Source organism: Orcinus orca, chromosome 20 (genome assembly GCF_937001465.1).
Source record: "Orcinus orca chromosome 20, mOrcOrc1.1, whole genome shotgun sequence".
NCBI lineage: Eukaryota > Metazoa > Chordata > Mammalia > Artiodactyla > Delphinidae > Orcinus > Orcinus orca.
Window position 1 is genome coordinate 7,370,717 of NC_064578.1, and position 16,742 is coordinate 7,387,458.

A 16,742-nucleotide genomic window follows, 5' to 3' on the forward strand; every position below is an offset into this window, starting at 1 on the left:
TCCAGGCCGGATGGCGCATGCGCATCGGGCGGCGAGCGGTGGGGGCTGGCCGCGCGGGGTCAGGCGTGGAGGGCGCGGAACCTTCGCCACCCGGAGCTGTTCGGGTTCCGGCGCCCTGGCCGCCGGCTTTTGGGTGCATAGTCTTCGCCGGTGAATACCGCTTCCGCTCTCCGGGTGTGGCCGCCAGTCGGGTGAGTCTCGGGGGTCCGGGGCGTTCCGAGGAGCGCTCTCTTCGTGGCCGAGGTGTGAGGGGAGGCCGCGGGACACTCACCTGTCCCCCCTCAGGTCCCAAACTCGCGCGCCCCGCTGTGTGCCATCCTGCCGGGACTTCGCGCCCGCCTGGGGGGTTGGGACCACTGCGCTGGGTGTTGCCGGGGCGTTGGAGTCGTCCTGAGCTCCCCGCCCTCGGGCATTCTCTGGGACGCGCGCTGGTAGTTGAGAGCCGGCTTCGGCGTAGACCTTCACTGCCTGCGGGAATCGGCCTCGCCGCCGCTCTCGAGCCTGTGACCTTGGGCGAGCTCCTCCTCACCCCGAGCGTCAGCCTCCTCGCCTGTGAAATGGGTATAACCCAGCGCCTCGGTTGTGAGAAGGGAAGCCCTGAACACCGTGTCTGACGCGGTGAGCGCTCAGTACGTTGTGTGATGATTACTGTTACTGGGTATCCAGGCGTTTAGGATTTGCTTGTGGTAGGTGGGAGCCTGTTAGGGCGCATCTCAGCTTCAGAGAAAGTTCCCACTAATCCGTCTTGCGATGCGAGAATCCAGTGAGATCACCCTCAGTACGCTTTTCAAGGAAAGTGACATTCAAATTCTCGTTTATTGGGTTTCAAGATTACTGAGGTTGTCGTTTCACAGTAAGTGGTTTATGAAGAGTCTTCAGTAAATCCGAGTTCTGGAAGCCTTCATTTGAAGACTTAAATGCATAAAAGAAGTTTGCGCTGGCAAAGGAATTCTGTTGTGACACCCCTTGTGTCTCCTTTTCTATCCACACAGGCTTCTGCACTTGGTTGATTTAAAGTGACCCTCATTTCCCACCTTTTTTAAAAAAATAACTGTCGATGTCTGAATCAATTCTCAAATCCATGGTAATCCTATATTCAACGTTCAGTAAACATTTATTGGGCATTTACTATGTGCATTTAGGGGAATGTCCCTTCCCTCACTAGCCTGTGTGTTCGTTGAAGTTCATGGACTAATTTGTTTTCCTCTGAAATTCAAGTGATCTGACAGAGTGCTCAGCACCAAGTAAGTGCTGGTAAATATTAGTTCAGGGAAAGCTGCACCTGGGCCCATTCCTTAAGAAATTATGTGGGTTGCTCTCAGCAGTGGGGCATGGTCTGTACTCTGGGAGCACTTGTCACTCAAAAGCATCTGTTTAGATTTGGTGACTTTGCAGCTGTGATAAGTAAAAGTGGGTAGGGTAGGGAGTCCCCTGCTATGTTTGCTACCTCTACTGGATATGGGGCAGTTTGAAGTAGAGAAACACTCAATTAACTAATTCCAGTGCTTTCTGAAATTAGACTTAAAAAAATATCTTTTAGAAAGCATTAACTCTTACTTTATCATTTTTCCTGGAGAACAGATTCTTCAGACTCTGAACAAGAGCTTTTCTGGGCTTGTTTTTTTTTTTTTTTTTTTTTTTTGTTTTGTTTTTGCGGTACGCGGGCCTCTCTCCCTGCTGTGGCCTCTCCCGTTGCGGAGCACAGGCTCCGGGCGCGCAGGCTCAGCGGCCATGGCTCACGGGCCCAGCCGCTCCGCGGCATGTGGGATCTTCCCGGACCGGGGCACGAACCCGCGTCCCCTGCATCGGCAGGCGGACTCTCAACCACTGCGCCACCAGGGAAGCCCTGGGCTTGTTTTAAAATGACATTAGAAATTATAACTGTAGTGTAAATTTCTTTCTGGTGGGGCCACACAATAGCAAAATCTTTCTAAAGAAAGCCTAAGTGGCATTAAAATATAGGGTTTCCCCCTTGTGATCATAGTTCTGCTGAAATGTGTTATTAGAATGCTTCCTCCCTTTTCTTCACTAGTTAATGTATTTCTTACTCTCGGCTTTTTTATTTTCTAAAATTGTGCCACCTGGTGGTTGAAGTCTTCTGCCTATCATAGAATACTCGTTAGAAAAATTTTACCTCAGGGTCTTGGTAGAATAAGGTGAAGCAGTGAATAAAATAAGACTATAGTTTTTATATCTTTTGTGAGGGCACCCTACTGCTTAAACCCTCCCAGCTTACCTCCAAGTAAAAGTTACAGTTGCTTTGCAGGGGCCTATTAGCCAGTTATCAAAATATCAAATTGTCACAGATGAACATTTTTAAGAGTTTAAGTGGACTGTTGTGGTATCAATGTGTGCATACCTGAGGAAGTGGATGGGATTGGCATGGGGAAGGAAGAGTTGTAGCTGTGACAAGTAAACCGTTCTGATGGTTTCAAAATGCCAGTGTAAAACTGGGACTGAAGTTTTGTGTTTAACTAAGTACTAACAGTTTGAATGGAATTTATCCCTGTCTTTCTCACTGCAAATACCTGTACACAAAGTCTTGTCACCAATGAACACTCCCTTCACCTTTGCTTCAATAGTGCGGCTGATGTTCATAATTACCTTGGTGCTGCCTTTTGAGATTGTTTTCTGTGTTATCAGTAGTAACTAGCGTTTATCCCTTGAGGGCAAATTTTATTTTTGGCAGTGACTTAAATTTAATTGTGAACTTAGATTTGAGAAGAAAGGTAAGGATGCAACGTAAGAATATACTCTGTAACATCCTTAATTAACTTAGCCAGTCTCTTGGGCACATTAGGACAGATAAATGAGAAGTTCACACAGCAGCCTGTTTCATTGTTGGACAGCTCCAGGAAGATGACAACTGCCTCTGTAACTGCCACACTTTGGTTTCCAGTCCTGTCCTCGGACACATCTCAGAGTCAGTTCAGTTCAGCCTTTCCCATCAGGTGACAGGGCATTTCAGATATACTAATAATACTTTACCTTTGTCGCACTCACTCTTCACTATTTCAGATACTCTCACATATGTTATTTTAAACCTCATGATATAGGTCAAGAGCTAATTCCATTTTATGGAAGAAGAGACTTAGGTCTCAGATTAAGTTAGCCAAGTGATATAACTTGTGAATAGCTGTGTCCACAGCCTTTGCCTTCAGACCCACATCTTCTCCCTTGAGATCCATTACTTGTCATACTTAACCAGTCTGTTCTTTTTATCTGTTTCCTCTGTTGTGGGTTTCCCTAAGTTAGTAAATATTCCCAATTTCATGAATGGCTTCCTGTTTAAACCTAGTGTCAGAGCCATCTCCATCCTGAGCATTCCCCCCGGGGGTACTCAAATTGTCAGTATTCTGGACATGGCTGATCAGGACAAACACAATACTTTTCTTTTTCTTGATGTAGACAGATCCTCTATTTCTAATAATATAGGATAATATTACATTGACTTCTTTGAACCTAGGCCTAGAATTAGTCCCTGTTGAAGTTGTAGCTAACCAGAGGTTCTTTGGGAAATAGTTTTTTTTCTATCTGAATTTATTTCATTCACAAACTGCTGGGAAGGTATGTCTTTCCTATTTTGAACGCGGGAAAAATCTGTCACGGTGGGAGATTATGTTGGGTAGTAACTCTGTCACTTACTGTGTGACCCGGGGCTTAGTTTTGCTATGAAAATATGAGTAATGCGTATTTTGACCTACAAAAAAGCTCTTTCTTATGCTTCAACTGAACTTAAAAATGTACCTACTTCCTCCGGTTATTGGGAGGATTATAAGACTTGTGCCTGCAGGTGGTTAAGTGTTCAAGAAATTATTTTCTACTCTAATAATGTGGATATATTCTTATGGCTTTGATGAAATTTTAAAAATAAGCATATGCAATATATATTTAGCTTTTATTCAGTTCATAAAACGTTACTTTGAGTTACAATAGTGTTAATAGAATAAGCTTTTAAAGATGACTACTGGAGGGTGTCAGCACTTATTTAAATGTGCTCTAAGAACAATGCCATTGTTTTAGAGTTATGTTTTGTATATTACACCCAAGAGTACAGCAGTGCATCTGCATATACACCAACAGTTAGCCAAAGCCAGTAGATAGAAGGAAAGGGGAAGAAGAGAATATCTAACTAAAAAGATAGGGTGGAGGCAAGAGGGGAATGATTGATAAAGCAAGGAATTTGTTAGATAAGGGATAGGTAAGTGTTTAGAGCTTTAGGTTAAGTCACAGCTTTCACCAAGAAGAATAGGAAAAGGAAACTATATGAAACCATTTTCTTGTTTGACACAATCACCTAGGATAAGTAGGTAGACAGGAAGACGTTTCATTGGCACCATGACTGGGTCTACAGTAACGTACGTGTTTGAAGTAAACTTTTGTGGAGGGAGGAAAAATATCTATTATGATATACATTTACGCTTATATACAAGGTGCATGTGTATATTTATCTCAGCAGCCAGGTGTGTTCTTAAGTTTTACCTTACCAATGAGAGAGGTCATTTCAGTACATCAGAAGCTTGTTTCTGAATTGTAAAAGCACACATTTGAGGGCTGGGTGATAGAAATATGCAAGAATATTTTGTCAAATATATTTACAGAATAAAATGTTAATGGCATTTTCTAGGTGACTAAACCAGTGTACATCTCCCTTCAGAAAAAATAAGCAAGGCAGAAGTAGGATAACTAATATATACATAAGTGTAGGTATATAATACTGGTATAATATTAGATGACTTAAATTGCTGGACTGTATGAGACCTCATTTTTCTGAGGCAAAATTTTTATATCATTGAAAAGACTTTGTCGTCAGTGACAGGCAAACAGAACTTGAACTTGGCTGCATTTCCAGTTTCCATTTCAAATACTCAAATACTTACTTGGCACAGCGGCCTGATTTGTGATCTTTAGCTGTGGGTGTGTGGGTGTGTGGGTGTGTGTGTGTGTGTGTGTGTGTGTGTGTGTGTGTGTTTAGTAGTTACTCAGTGGAACAGTGATCTTCTGATATTTGTATCACTTGAAATCTGAAATAGGTATATTATAATTCTCTGCAATTATTTGTTTAGTCATTTTTAAGGATTTTATTTGTCAGGAGTGGGATGTTGATGGGCAGTTTGAATTTCTTGGAACTTTTTTTAACAGCTTTATTAAGGTATAATTTACATACCATAGAATTCGCTCACTCTAAGTGAATTCAGTGATTTTAGTAAGCTACAGTTGTGCAGCCATTACCACAATCCTATTTTAGAACATTTTCGTCCCCCAAAGTTTTCTTTGTGCCATTTGCATATTAATCCCCACTCTCACCTTTGGGCCTAGGCATTGATCAGCTTTTTGTTTCTACAAATTTGCCTTTTTTAGACATTGCATATAAATGGACTCATACATTCCAGTGTTTTGAATATGGCTTATTTCATTTAATTTAGTGCTTTTGAGATTCTTCCATGTTGGCACATGTATAAGTTCATTCTTTTTAATTGCTAGGTAGTAGTATCCCATTGTATAGATATACCGATTTGTTTATCCATTACTTGATTATTAGACATTTGGATTGTTTCCAATATTGACTATTATGAATAATGCTATGAACATTCACATATAAGTCTTTGTGGGGATATATGTTTTCATTTCTCTTGGGTGTGGTCTTAGGAGTGCAGTTTCCAGGTCATATGTTAAGTTTGTGTTTAACTTCTTTAGAAACTGCCAAATTGTTTTCCAAAGTGTCTGTACTATTTAGCGTTCCCAGTTGCAATGAGTAAGGTCCCTTTCCTCTACATCCTAACCGGTGCTTGGTATCGTCTGATTTTGTGATTATAGCTATTCTGGTGGATGTGTAGTAATCTTTTCTGAGTTAAAAAGAATAGGTTTAAGAAAAGAATAGGTGAATAGTGCTGCATAAATATAGCAAAACCTGAAAATGATGTTTTATCTTAGACCTTGGCTGCTAATTTTCTTCTTTGTGAAATGAAGCAATTAAACTTAATTTCAGGGATTTTAGGTTCTTGTTTTCATTGTAATAATTGCATTTTATGAGTATATATGCTAAATTTGAGAAAAAAATTTCCACATCTGCTTCTTGTTTCTCTTCATGGTTTAGTTAGATTTTCTCAGCCAGATGTTAGTTAGGAAGAAAGCAGTCTACATTAATTCACACTGATGTGAGACTGAGTAATGGCCCTTTAACCCTTATACATTTAAAAAGGATTAATAGGCCAGTTCTCTTCATTGGTAGAATTTCATCGGAACAGAATGAGTTGTAATCAATTTCAGGAATGTGGGAAAAGTAATTGAAGGCACACTTATTAATATAGGCAAGCTGTTTCTGCTTGAGCACCTATTTCCAGGATTGGGTCTCTTGAGGAGTCCGCTTTTTTCTGAACCTGCATATTCTCTAAACACTCCTGATAACCTGCCAAATCTGTTAAGTCATTGGATAAGGAAGCTGAGGCTCAAGTTTAATAATTTGCCTAAGGTCAGCCTTCTTTTCTGATAAAAGTCACTGCAGGTTCTTACTGAAAATACTTTTAGGTCGCATTAACAAGTACAGTCACACATATTCAAGACACTCTTGTATCCACAGGTTGCTCTGCTGTGCTCCATCTCCTTCTCCTAAAGATGCATCCTGACTTATCTCCACACTTGCATACTGAAGAATGCAACGTCTTGATTAACTTGCTTAAGGAATGTCACAAAAATGTAAGCGTTCAGAAAATGACCATAAAGCAAAAATGAAACCTAGGTACAACACACCGATGTAAAACGTTATCTCCATTAATGGAAGGAAATGATAATGTCTTAGTTATGGGTCTTAGCTTAGTAAAGATTGATGCTTGTGATCTTTTTAGAAACCATTTCCCTTTCTGATGAGTAGAAATCAAGCATGGTAGTTTATTAGGGAGCTTCTGAAATGATATATAGTAATTAGAATCCCTGTTTCTTGTCCTTGACTTGTACAGTTCTGTGTTTAAAGGAAGTTGAAACATTTTTTATAATTATATGTTAACTAGATTTAAATTATGACTGGCCTAATTTGACAGGTTTACTTAGTTGTTAGTGGAATGGAAATAAAATTCCATGGTTAAAACCAAAATAGAAAATAAGCCCATTTTTGGAATGCGTTAAATTAATCTGATATTTTTCCCAATGTCAACTATTTAGCTTTTTTCATGTGTTTGATGTATGAGACAGTTATAAGGAGCATTTGTGTTTTTCTTTAACTTTGCATGATGCATTATTTCCTTCATGTTATTCATAAACTGTAGATATATCAGATTCCAATAATAGTATTATTTAAATGAGTAAAATTTTAAGACTAAAAGTAAGGTAGTAAGGAATCCCGATGACCTGTGAAGTCAGGTATTTATACTGGTTCAAAGAATGTTGTTGATGACAATATGCTTTTCGGTAAACTATTTCTGCCATACATCTAGATTAAGAATTGATACTGTGGGATTGACATATATTCACTAATATGTATAAAATAGATAACTAATAAGAATTGATATTGTAAGCCTTTTTAACTTTAGCCATTCTATGGATGTGTCATAGTATATTATTTGGTTTTAAATTGTGTTTCCCTGGGGGCTGATGACTTTAAGCATATTTTCATGTACTTATTGGCCATTCATATAACGTCTTTTGCCCATATTTTAAAATTGGGTTGTTTTGTCTTGTTATTGAATTGTAAGAATTCTTTTTATCATTTGGCATAGAAGTCCTGTGTCTCATAAATGTATTGTGAATATTTTCTCCCAGTCTGTGGCATCCTTTTTTATTTTCTTAAAGATGTGTTACAAAGAGCCGTTTGTAAGTTTGATGAGGTCTAATTTACCAGTTTTTTCTTTTATTGTTTATGTTTTTTGTGTTCTAAGGATCTTTGTATATTTCCTGGTCACAAAGATTTTCTCCTATTTTTTCTTCTAGAAGTTTTATAGTTTTAGCTTTTAAAATTTAGGTGTGTGATTCAAGTTAATTTTTGTGTATGGTGTGAGGTATGAGTCAAGGTTTATTTCTCTCCCTGTGGATACCCAGTTATTCCAGCACCATTTGTTGAAGAGACTGTCCTTTCCCCACTAAATTACCTTGGTGCCTTTGTCAAAAATCAGCTGACCATATGTGAATGGGTCTACTTCTGGGCTCTCTAGTCTGTTCCACTGATTTATATGTCTGTTCTTAACACCAGTTGATTCCAACATTATCTTACTGGGGCCACCTGGTCCCATGACTGCCTTGTCCTCTTTTCTGTCCCAGTTCACTTTCCATGCTCTATCTGGAGTGCTCTCTCAGGTGTAAGTTTAATCACTGTTCCCCTTAATGGCTCCCTTTGCCTGTAGAATAAACTCTAAAATTTCTTTGTGTTTCGAGGCCTTCATGTACTGGCCCCTACTTACTCTTGGGCTTGACTACACGCCACCCCCCCCGCCCCCGCGCCCCTCATCCTTCCTGCGTGTTCTTGTCTGCAGTTGTACTGGAGCATGTTTTTGTCTTCTAAGCCTTTGTACTTGCTTTTTTCCTATGCTTAACTTAGAGCCTTCCTCACTGTCTCAACTTCTCATTTGCTTGATCAGGTTTTATCATCCTCCAGGCTTTATTCTGCTTAATTTGTCATTTCCTCTTCCTTTTCTTTCCTGACCCGGATTCTCTGTACTCCAGTAATACTGTACAGAATAGATTTCCTGCGTTATGGCAGTTACTCTTACTCTTTTTGGTCTCAGGACTCCTGCACACTCTTAAAAGTTATTGAGGACCCCAAAGAACTTTTGTTTATGTGGACTATATCTACCAATATTTAGTGAATTAGAAATTAAAACTGAGAAATTGAAAAATACTAATTTATTTAAAAATTATAATAATAAACCCATTACATGTTAATAGTTATTTTTCGTAAAAAATACCTTATTTTCCAAAACAAAAAAACGGTGGGAAGAGTGACATTGCTTTTGCATTTTTGCAGTTCTCTTTAATGTTTAGTTTAATAGAATATAGCTGGATTCTCATATCTGTCTCTGCACTCAATCTGTGGTGATATTACACTTCATGTAGCCTCTGGAAAAATCCACTGTACCCTTGTGAGAGAATGAAAGTGAGCAAAGCAAATAAGATCTTCAATTATTAGGAAGATAGATTTTACCTTCCCCTGGAAAGGTCTTGGGTAGCCCTGGGGACTACACTTTGAGAACCGCTGCTTTATAGCAATCACTTCATGATTTGTCTCTTTCCTCTGACTCTGAGCTATGAGAGTAGGGCCCAGGTCCACCTTGCTCACTGTTGTGTCCCTAGTGCCTGGGACACTGTCTTCCAGACACTGACTAATTGATTCACTTATTCAATCAGTTGCTCTACCAGTTTGTTCTCTATGAACAGACACCAGGCACTGGAGGCTTATGCACGTGTATACAAGAGAAGTGCAGTCCATGGGCATTTCTTTTACCAACTCCACTGGGGCGTTTTGGGTTTGTTTTTCACATAATGTCACAAGAGTATAATTCTCATTTGGGCTAATGTTGAGGTGAAAGTGAAAATATAAATTAGTTTTTGTCTTGAATTTTAAAATAAGATGTATGTGTATGGGATGATATGAATAAATATAAACTAAACTATGAAATATTACCTTACATTCTAAAAGTTTAACCCTTTCTGGTATTTCTCTTTGGCCAGAAGGTGTGTGAAAAAGCATTGTCCCTGTTTGTTGTCAAAGAGGTAGTTTATACACAGGAAATATTTATCCTGAAAAGGTAATTAGGTAATCAGTAGGAGATCTTAAATGCTTGCCAGAAAAACTCTGACCATTTATTCAATGTGGACCAGAAAAGTACATTTAAAGTGGTGAAGAAACAGGGAAAAAAGAAGTAGCATGACTATTACTAATTATGTGTTGTCTGGTTTCCATGAAAGCCTTAATTAGAAAGAAAAGGAAAAGATGTGCTCATTGTTACAAGTTCAGCATTTATGGCATGTCATTATAGGAGATCACCATGCTGTCCGACCTGCCCATAAAAATCGTGACGTGCTAACACAGTAATTATGGCCCTACTAAAATTCAGGTTCTTGATGTCAGTCTTTATCTGCTTTGGAGCATATATACTTTTTGCCATGATAATAGTCACAGGACTTGAAACCACTAGAAGATTTTTATCTTTGCTTTTCAAACAAAGCAGACTTTGAATTCAGACATTGATTTTCTTATATTGTGAATTACTGGCTTGGTTATGTGGCCCTTACAGGCCATCTAATAATAGTGTTATGTGTTTCTAATTTATTTTGATGACATTTTGAATGGAGGCAAATGAGAGAATGGCTTTGGCACCAAGCTTTCCATAAGTAACTCTTCTATGGGACAGGAGTGTTTGCTGGTGAAGGAAGTTACTTGTCGTGTCAATATGGCTACACTGCCCTTTGACATCACTCTATAATAGAGGATGGATAACATGCCCTTAAAGAAAGGGTATTAGGTAATAAAATGCTTTTCACTCGGTCATTATGAGGTTTTGTCAGGTTAATCGTCTTCTCTTTTATCAAAGAAAAGTCTTTTTATTTTTCATTTCTACCTATAGAGCATTTATTCCTCTTTTGTAGGAATGCCAGAATAAGCCTGTTTATTTGTATATTTTATACTTGTGACTTAACTATTTGCTTAACTATTAACTGTTTGCTTATTGACAACGTGACCCATTAAACCCATTTCTGTAGGAATAAGTGTTTCAATTCTGTGTGCCAGAGACCTTAGCATATTATAGGATGAAATATTTTACACCTTTTCTTCCTTTTAGCACAGCATTCTGAAATTTTTTGGTCATTGCAATGATCTTGATCGGGAGATGAGAAAATGCTTGAAGAATGAGGTAAGGAAAATGTTAAAGGATAGAAATGGTTGAACAATAGAAAAGAACATCTTGGAACAATATTGAGTTTTTTGCAAATTTTTGTATAACACCAAAAATTGACTTTATATGTATGTCTTCCCCTAAAACCAAGAGGAGAAATGAAAGTATCTTCTGGGGACAGTTTGGGGACATTGCTGATTTTTTATTGCATGTACATAAATGAAAACAACTATCTTATAATAGTCACTGTAACTCCTTTGGATGGATTTTTAAGGTTTAGGACATTGAAGCTGTTCAGCAGAAAGACTTGTCAGTCAGTGTTTAGCTATAGCAGGTAACTAAAACTCTCTGGGCCTCAGTTTCCTTGTATAACATGAGGAGGCTAGACTTAGGCTCTTTCCAGCTTTAAAATTTTGAATTTCTTTATAATTATAGTATGTACAACCCGTAGGGATCTAGTTTGACTTGTTTGGAAAGACTTGTTTCCTGAATAGAGTTTTAGGCTATGACTTGGACTTGGGCAAACAGCCAAAGTTTATTGTCTTTTTGCAGGTACTGCAAACTGAACAGAGTGCGTTTTAAATCTTTGAAAAGAAATTTAATTCCATTTCTGTTTTGTTCATCAGATATTTTAGGTCCAGAACCTTTAAAAATATATAACTACTAAAAATCTGCCCTCCAATTTGCGTTTTCTGTACTTTTGAACGTTTTTTCCCCTATGACCCTCATATTGAAAGGTATTAGATATGATATTTGAAGCCATTCAGCATCTATGAATCATTTTTTGTGTTTTCCACTTTGGGGCTCTCCCCCCGCCATCCCGCCCTCCCTGGAATCCCTTTACAGCATCTTTCCTGTTTGAAAAACTTCCTGGAGTTCTGATAATTTTCTTTGTGTGAACAAATGGGTATAAGTGTTTTAAACTGGTTTTTGAAAAGAGTTTTTTCATCATATGTAAATGGTAGTTTATATGGAAAGTAAACCTAGGGCTGTGTTCCTGTTTTAGTAAGATTATGGAAAAATAAAACCCATAGTGTTTTATTTGGTATAGCTGTTTGTTTCTTACATGCTTTCAGTTGTATAAGATAGCTTTTTTCCAAAGTTTAGATTTTTTTTTTCCCTTACATTTCAGTGATTTTGCCATTGGTTTGGTGATTAGATCCTCAGATGAAATTTTTTTTTCCTATTTGGTAGAAGAATGTGTAGATATTTTTCTTATTTTGTCTGAGTCTGTTTTCGTATAAATGTCAGGTTTTCTCCTTGACTGCTTTCTGAGTCCTCTATGTAGTTTTTTATATTGCTTCATTACCTGAGTTATAGATGTTTTTCTGTCTGTTCTTTCATCCTTCAATTCTCCGAACCTGTGCTCATTTATTTCCTCTCTGCTTTTAATGCTTCCCAGTTTCCCATTTACTGCTTCTAATGCTCTCCTCCTACCATTTCCTTCATGTGTCATTTAAGTACTTCATTCTTTGAAGCTTTAACTAGAAAAAAGGTCCGGCCAGTTCTTTCTGATGCTCTCTTTGCTGCTTTGTTGCTGCTTTTGTTCTTTTTATTGAAATAATCGCTAATACTACTTTTGCAGCATCCTCTTTTGTCTCTCTTACTTGTTTTGTTTGGTTTGGTTTTTGGCTAATTGACCTTCCATGCTATCTGCGTTGTTTGGTGGTGTTTTGTGAATAACATTATAGTTATCCTTTTTTTTTCTTCTTTTATTCAGGGGCCATGTTGACTCCCTTTGGAGATACCGTAACATGCATTTTAATATACACTCTGTTTTAATTTGCTTTATGACTTATTTTATTGGCCTGCTACAGAGTATTGTCTTCTGAAGACTTACCCATTAGACCCTCCTTTGAACCTGATTGTTGGAGGCTTCATATGATTAAAGAGGGATATCAAATATTTTTCTCAGAGCAGGTATCCCTCCATGTTCTACAACATTTTTTTTTTTAACCTTTTAAAGCAATGAAACGCCCTTCCCCTCTCCCCACCGACAGTCTTATGAAGAAAATTAATGTATGACGGATAAAAGGAATGTTTTGGTTAAAGGGACCTGGTGTTTCATCTGTTATTTGAAATGGCCCTTTGATGAGGAAAAAAAAAGTTTGAAAACTGCTACTATTCCAGAAGATATGTTAGAACTCTTCAGTCAAAACTTTAGACCGAGAAAACTTCTTAAAGATTATCTAACCCAACTCCTTACATTTGAGCTTACTGGCCCAGAAGATGAAGTAACTCAAAGGTGTTAATCTCAGGACTCAGGGGAGGGCAGCCAGAGTCCCTGGTTAGTGCTCTGTCACTAATCTTTTGCTTCTATGGCTTCTTTCCATATCTCTGACAGCTGAAAGATTTTGATGTCCAATTATTCACATATACTCAGTTTTTTCAACTTGAATTTGCTTTTCCTTTTTTTCCACTCTGCCTAAGAACCCCTCTTGCACCTTTAAAATATGTCTTTATTGGTGTATTTATTATAAGCATGTAAATATACACGTATGAAACCACTTACATTCAAGTTTCTCTGCCTTAAACAAGTACTTTTTCTCAGTGCCAGGCTCTGGGTTTCCTGTTAGTTATAACCTGCTGGCCAGATCAGAATACTAGGCTAAAATCCTCCAAGGTGAAAACTACATTTAGATCCAACCGATTACAGAAACATAAGATTTGGGGAGAATTGGGTTTGATGACTATTCATGATGAAAAAATCCTAGGAAGTTCAGCTGACTATAAGTTTCCATATGAACCATTAGGATAATATGGTTACTAACAGCCAGTTACTCTTTTGGCAATATTTATAGAAATATGGTGTGTTTAGGTCATAAGAACTAGAAGGCCCACTGTAGTCCATATCTGCCGGACTTTGTTTAGAGCACTAGAGTATTTAATTCTGGTGTGGTATTTTTTTATAAGGGGTTATTCATATTAAAGTGTTGTATAAAAGGCACTTTACAGATAAGACTTTAGAAGGCAGAAGCTGTGTTCTGTGGAACAGTTGTAGAAACCAGCAGCGTTCAGCCTGTGAAAGAGATAGTGAGTGGGTTACCTGTAATCAGATATTTGGAAGATTGTAGCAGGCAAGGAGAAATAGAGGGAAGTAGGAGAATTTACAGGGAAACACTTGGTTCAACACGAGAAGCTCTGGAACAAGTAGAAGTGTCCAACAGTTAAACAGGCTGCCTCTCAGGGTAGGGAGCCTCCTGATTAAGAAGTGTTCAAGTAGAGGTTAGATGACACGCTAGATTGTGAGCTTCTGGAGAACAGGGACAGGACTCATCCATCCTAAATATTTATTGAATTCACGTTTTGGGAGGAAATAACTCAGCAAATATTTCTGCACCTATTAGGAGTTAGGTGCTGTACTGTATTGAATGAAATTTTACTAGATGGCCTCTAAGGTCACTGTTTCCAATCTCAGATTCAGTGAAATAAGAGCCATGTAGAAATTTTGTCAGTAAAAATGTTATTTTTATTTTGCAAATATATCTAAATATTTAACGTACGTAAATGATGATGTAATCTATTGTCTCTCTTCTCCCCCCCTTCCTTTTATTTTCTAGTACATGGAAAAGAGGAACAAGAGCAGGGAGCGTGGCAATGCAATGCGAAAGAGACTTTTTAATCCTCCAGAGGAATCTGAAAAATAGATCATACTTTCATTGGATGCCTTGGCTGAGAGAAGACCCAAAGACTCTTGGGTGGTAGTTGAAGGAATCCCGTTGCATTTGGTCTTCAGAATCCTTTGAATGGAAAGTGACCCATGAGAAATCGAGCCTTGGAGAAGTATGGAAGCCCTGGATCTGGAATTTTGGTTGGGCAGAGCTGTTAGTACTCTCTCTCCTCTTCCACCGCACCTGAGACTTCTAACGTGTTTGTTCCCTTTGCCTACAGCCCGTTGACATTTGAGTAACTTATCTCCCTCAATAAAATCATTGATTCTAATCATATTTTCTCTGTTTTCTTAGACTCTCTTGGAATTAGGGCAAAATGGTGCCGTTAGACTTCTCTTTTTGCAGTGTGGCAGTTCTGGAGCCTAAACGTTGAAGGCACAGCTAGGGCAGACAGAGCTTGGGGAAATCCCAGCTGTGTTAACTCTATGAAAGTCTTCCAACTTTATTGTTTTTAAAGAGCTCTTTTCCAAAAGGTTAAATGTTTAGCATTGGTAAAATTGTGTCTGGCTAGGATTTAAGTCTGAGCAGACTTAGCTACTCCGTTTGGTTGAAGGTGCCCACCCTGGGTGCCAGTTGTCTCGTGGGCATCAACCTTAGGCACGCGTGCCTCCTCTTTGCTGGGCACAGGGCCCTTCTTCCCAGTCTCATTTCTAGCAACCATCCTGCCAGTGTTCCTTTCGCCGGGTGTTTCTGAGACCTGTGACAGTCTGGAAGCCAGCTTCCAGCCATGGCCACGGCAGGGCCTTGAACTTCCTGTTGGATGAGATGTCAGCAGACTGTGAGCCATGAGCTCTTTGTAGTGAACTCTGCCTTCATGTGCAGCAGGAGGCCTTGTTGGGCATCAGTGTTTGGTAGTGATTTCCGCATCACAAGAGGTGTTCAAGAGGCTGGACATTCATTTAGCAAGGGGGTTACCCAGGGTAACAGACATTCGATAAAGGCATGGAGGTAGAAGCAGAATTAATTCTGAGGTCCCTTTCAAGACTGAGATTTATGAATATTTATTCAGTCAGCCCTCCCCCAAGTGTCAGGCAGAACAGGTACAGAAGTGAGACATTTTGTCTTCAGAAGCTTGTAGTAAACTGACAAGTTGACTATTACAGTAGTGTAGTAAGTACCATGATTAGGTAGGTGTCGTGGAAAACATCGGGCATCCATGCCTAGCCTTCAGGAGGAAGGAGCCATTCCAAGAAGGCTCCTTAGCAAAGGTGACCTTTGGCAAACAGTGAAAATGGAACTTTCTCAGGAACTTAAGGTTGTTTAGCCTGACTGGAATATGAGAACTACTGGTGGAAGAAGATCCCAAACAGCTTTGAATTCTGTTGCAATTTTATCTTCAGTGCTATGATAACCAGTTGGGGAAGTAGAAATGGTGACTAGGGATTTGTGGAGGGGCCTTAGTTGGAAGGATGATGTGTTTCAATTTGTATTTTAATAATATTTTTCTGGTTATGGTTTGGGGGATAAATTGGAAGAGGTGGGAGATTACACCCAGGGAGACCAATTTGGTTTTTGCCCCAACGTAAATGAGAAATTACGGCCTGAGTTAAAGAAGTGGCTTGGGGATCAAGAAGAGGGACTGGAGGGCTTCCCTGGTGGCGCAGTGGTTGAGAATCTGCCTGCTAATGCAGGGCACACGGGTTCGAGCCCTGGTCTGGGAGGATCCCACATGCCGCGGAGCAACTGGGCCCGTGAGCCACAACTACTGAGCCTGCACATCTGGAGCCTGTGCTCCGCAACGGGAGAGGCCGCCATAGTGAGAGGCCCGCACACCGCGATGAAGAGTGGCCCCCGCTTGCCACAACTAGAGAAAGCCCTCGCACAGAAACGAAGACCCAACACAGCAAAAATAAATAAATTAATTAATAAACTCCTACCCCCAACATCTTCTAAAAAATAAATAGAAGAGGGACTAGATTTGAGGGGAATTTGGACCTAGAGTCAGCATGACTGACTAGGTGGAGGGTTTAAGAAGAGTCCAGGAGGTCGCAGGCTTTTTTTTTTTTTTTTTTTTTTTTGCGGTACGCGGGCCTCTCACTGTTGTGGCCTCTCCCATTGCGGAGCACAGGCTCCGGACGCACAGGCTCAGCGGCCATGGCTCACGGGCCCAGCTGCTCTGCGGCATGTGGGATCTTCCCGGACCGGGGTACGAACCCGTGTCCCCTGCATCGGCAGGCAGACTCTCAACCACTGCGCCACCAGGGAAGGCCAGTCGCAGGCTTTTGATTTGTGTTTTCATGCTGATGGT

General features: G+C 39.6%; 1 protein-coding gene across 4 annotated transcripts; it reads left to right on the plus strand.

Annotated features, from left to right (window-relative positions):
• Positions 1 to 8: 8 nt before the first annotated feature.
• Positions 9 to 14,770, plus strand: CMC2 (C-X9-C motif containing 2). Of its 4 annotated transcripts, none has more exons than XM_004280118.4 (4): positions 9 to 191; positions 6,581 to 6,696; positions 10,770 to 10,841; positions 14,384 to 14,770. In XM_004280118.4, exons 2-4 carry the CDS (start codon positions 6,616 to 6,618, stop codon positions 14,468 to 14,470), a joined length of 240 nt encoding a protein of 79 aa, XP_004280166.1. In that variant the 5' UTR covers positions 9 to 191; positions 6,581 to 6,615; the 3' UTR covers positions 14,471 to 14,770. The 4 variants fall into 4 exon arrangements, with proteins under 4 accessions (XP_004280166.1, XP_033262318.1, XP_033262319.1 ...); XM_049703868.1 differs by lacking the exon at positions 9 to 191 and adding an exon at positions 309 to 618; XM_033406427.2 differs by lacking the exon at positions 6,581 to 6,696.
• The last annotated feature ends 1,972 nt before the right edge of the window (positions 14,771 to 16,742 follow it).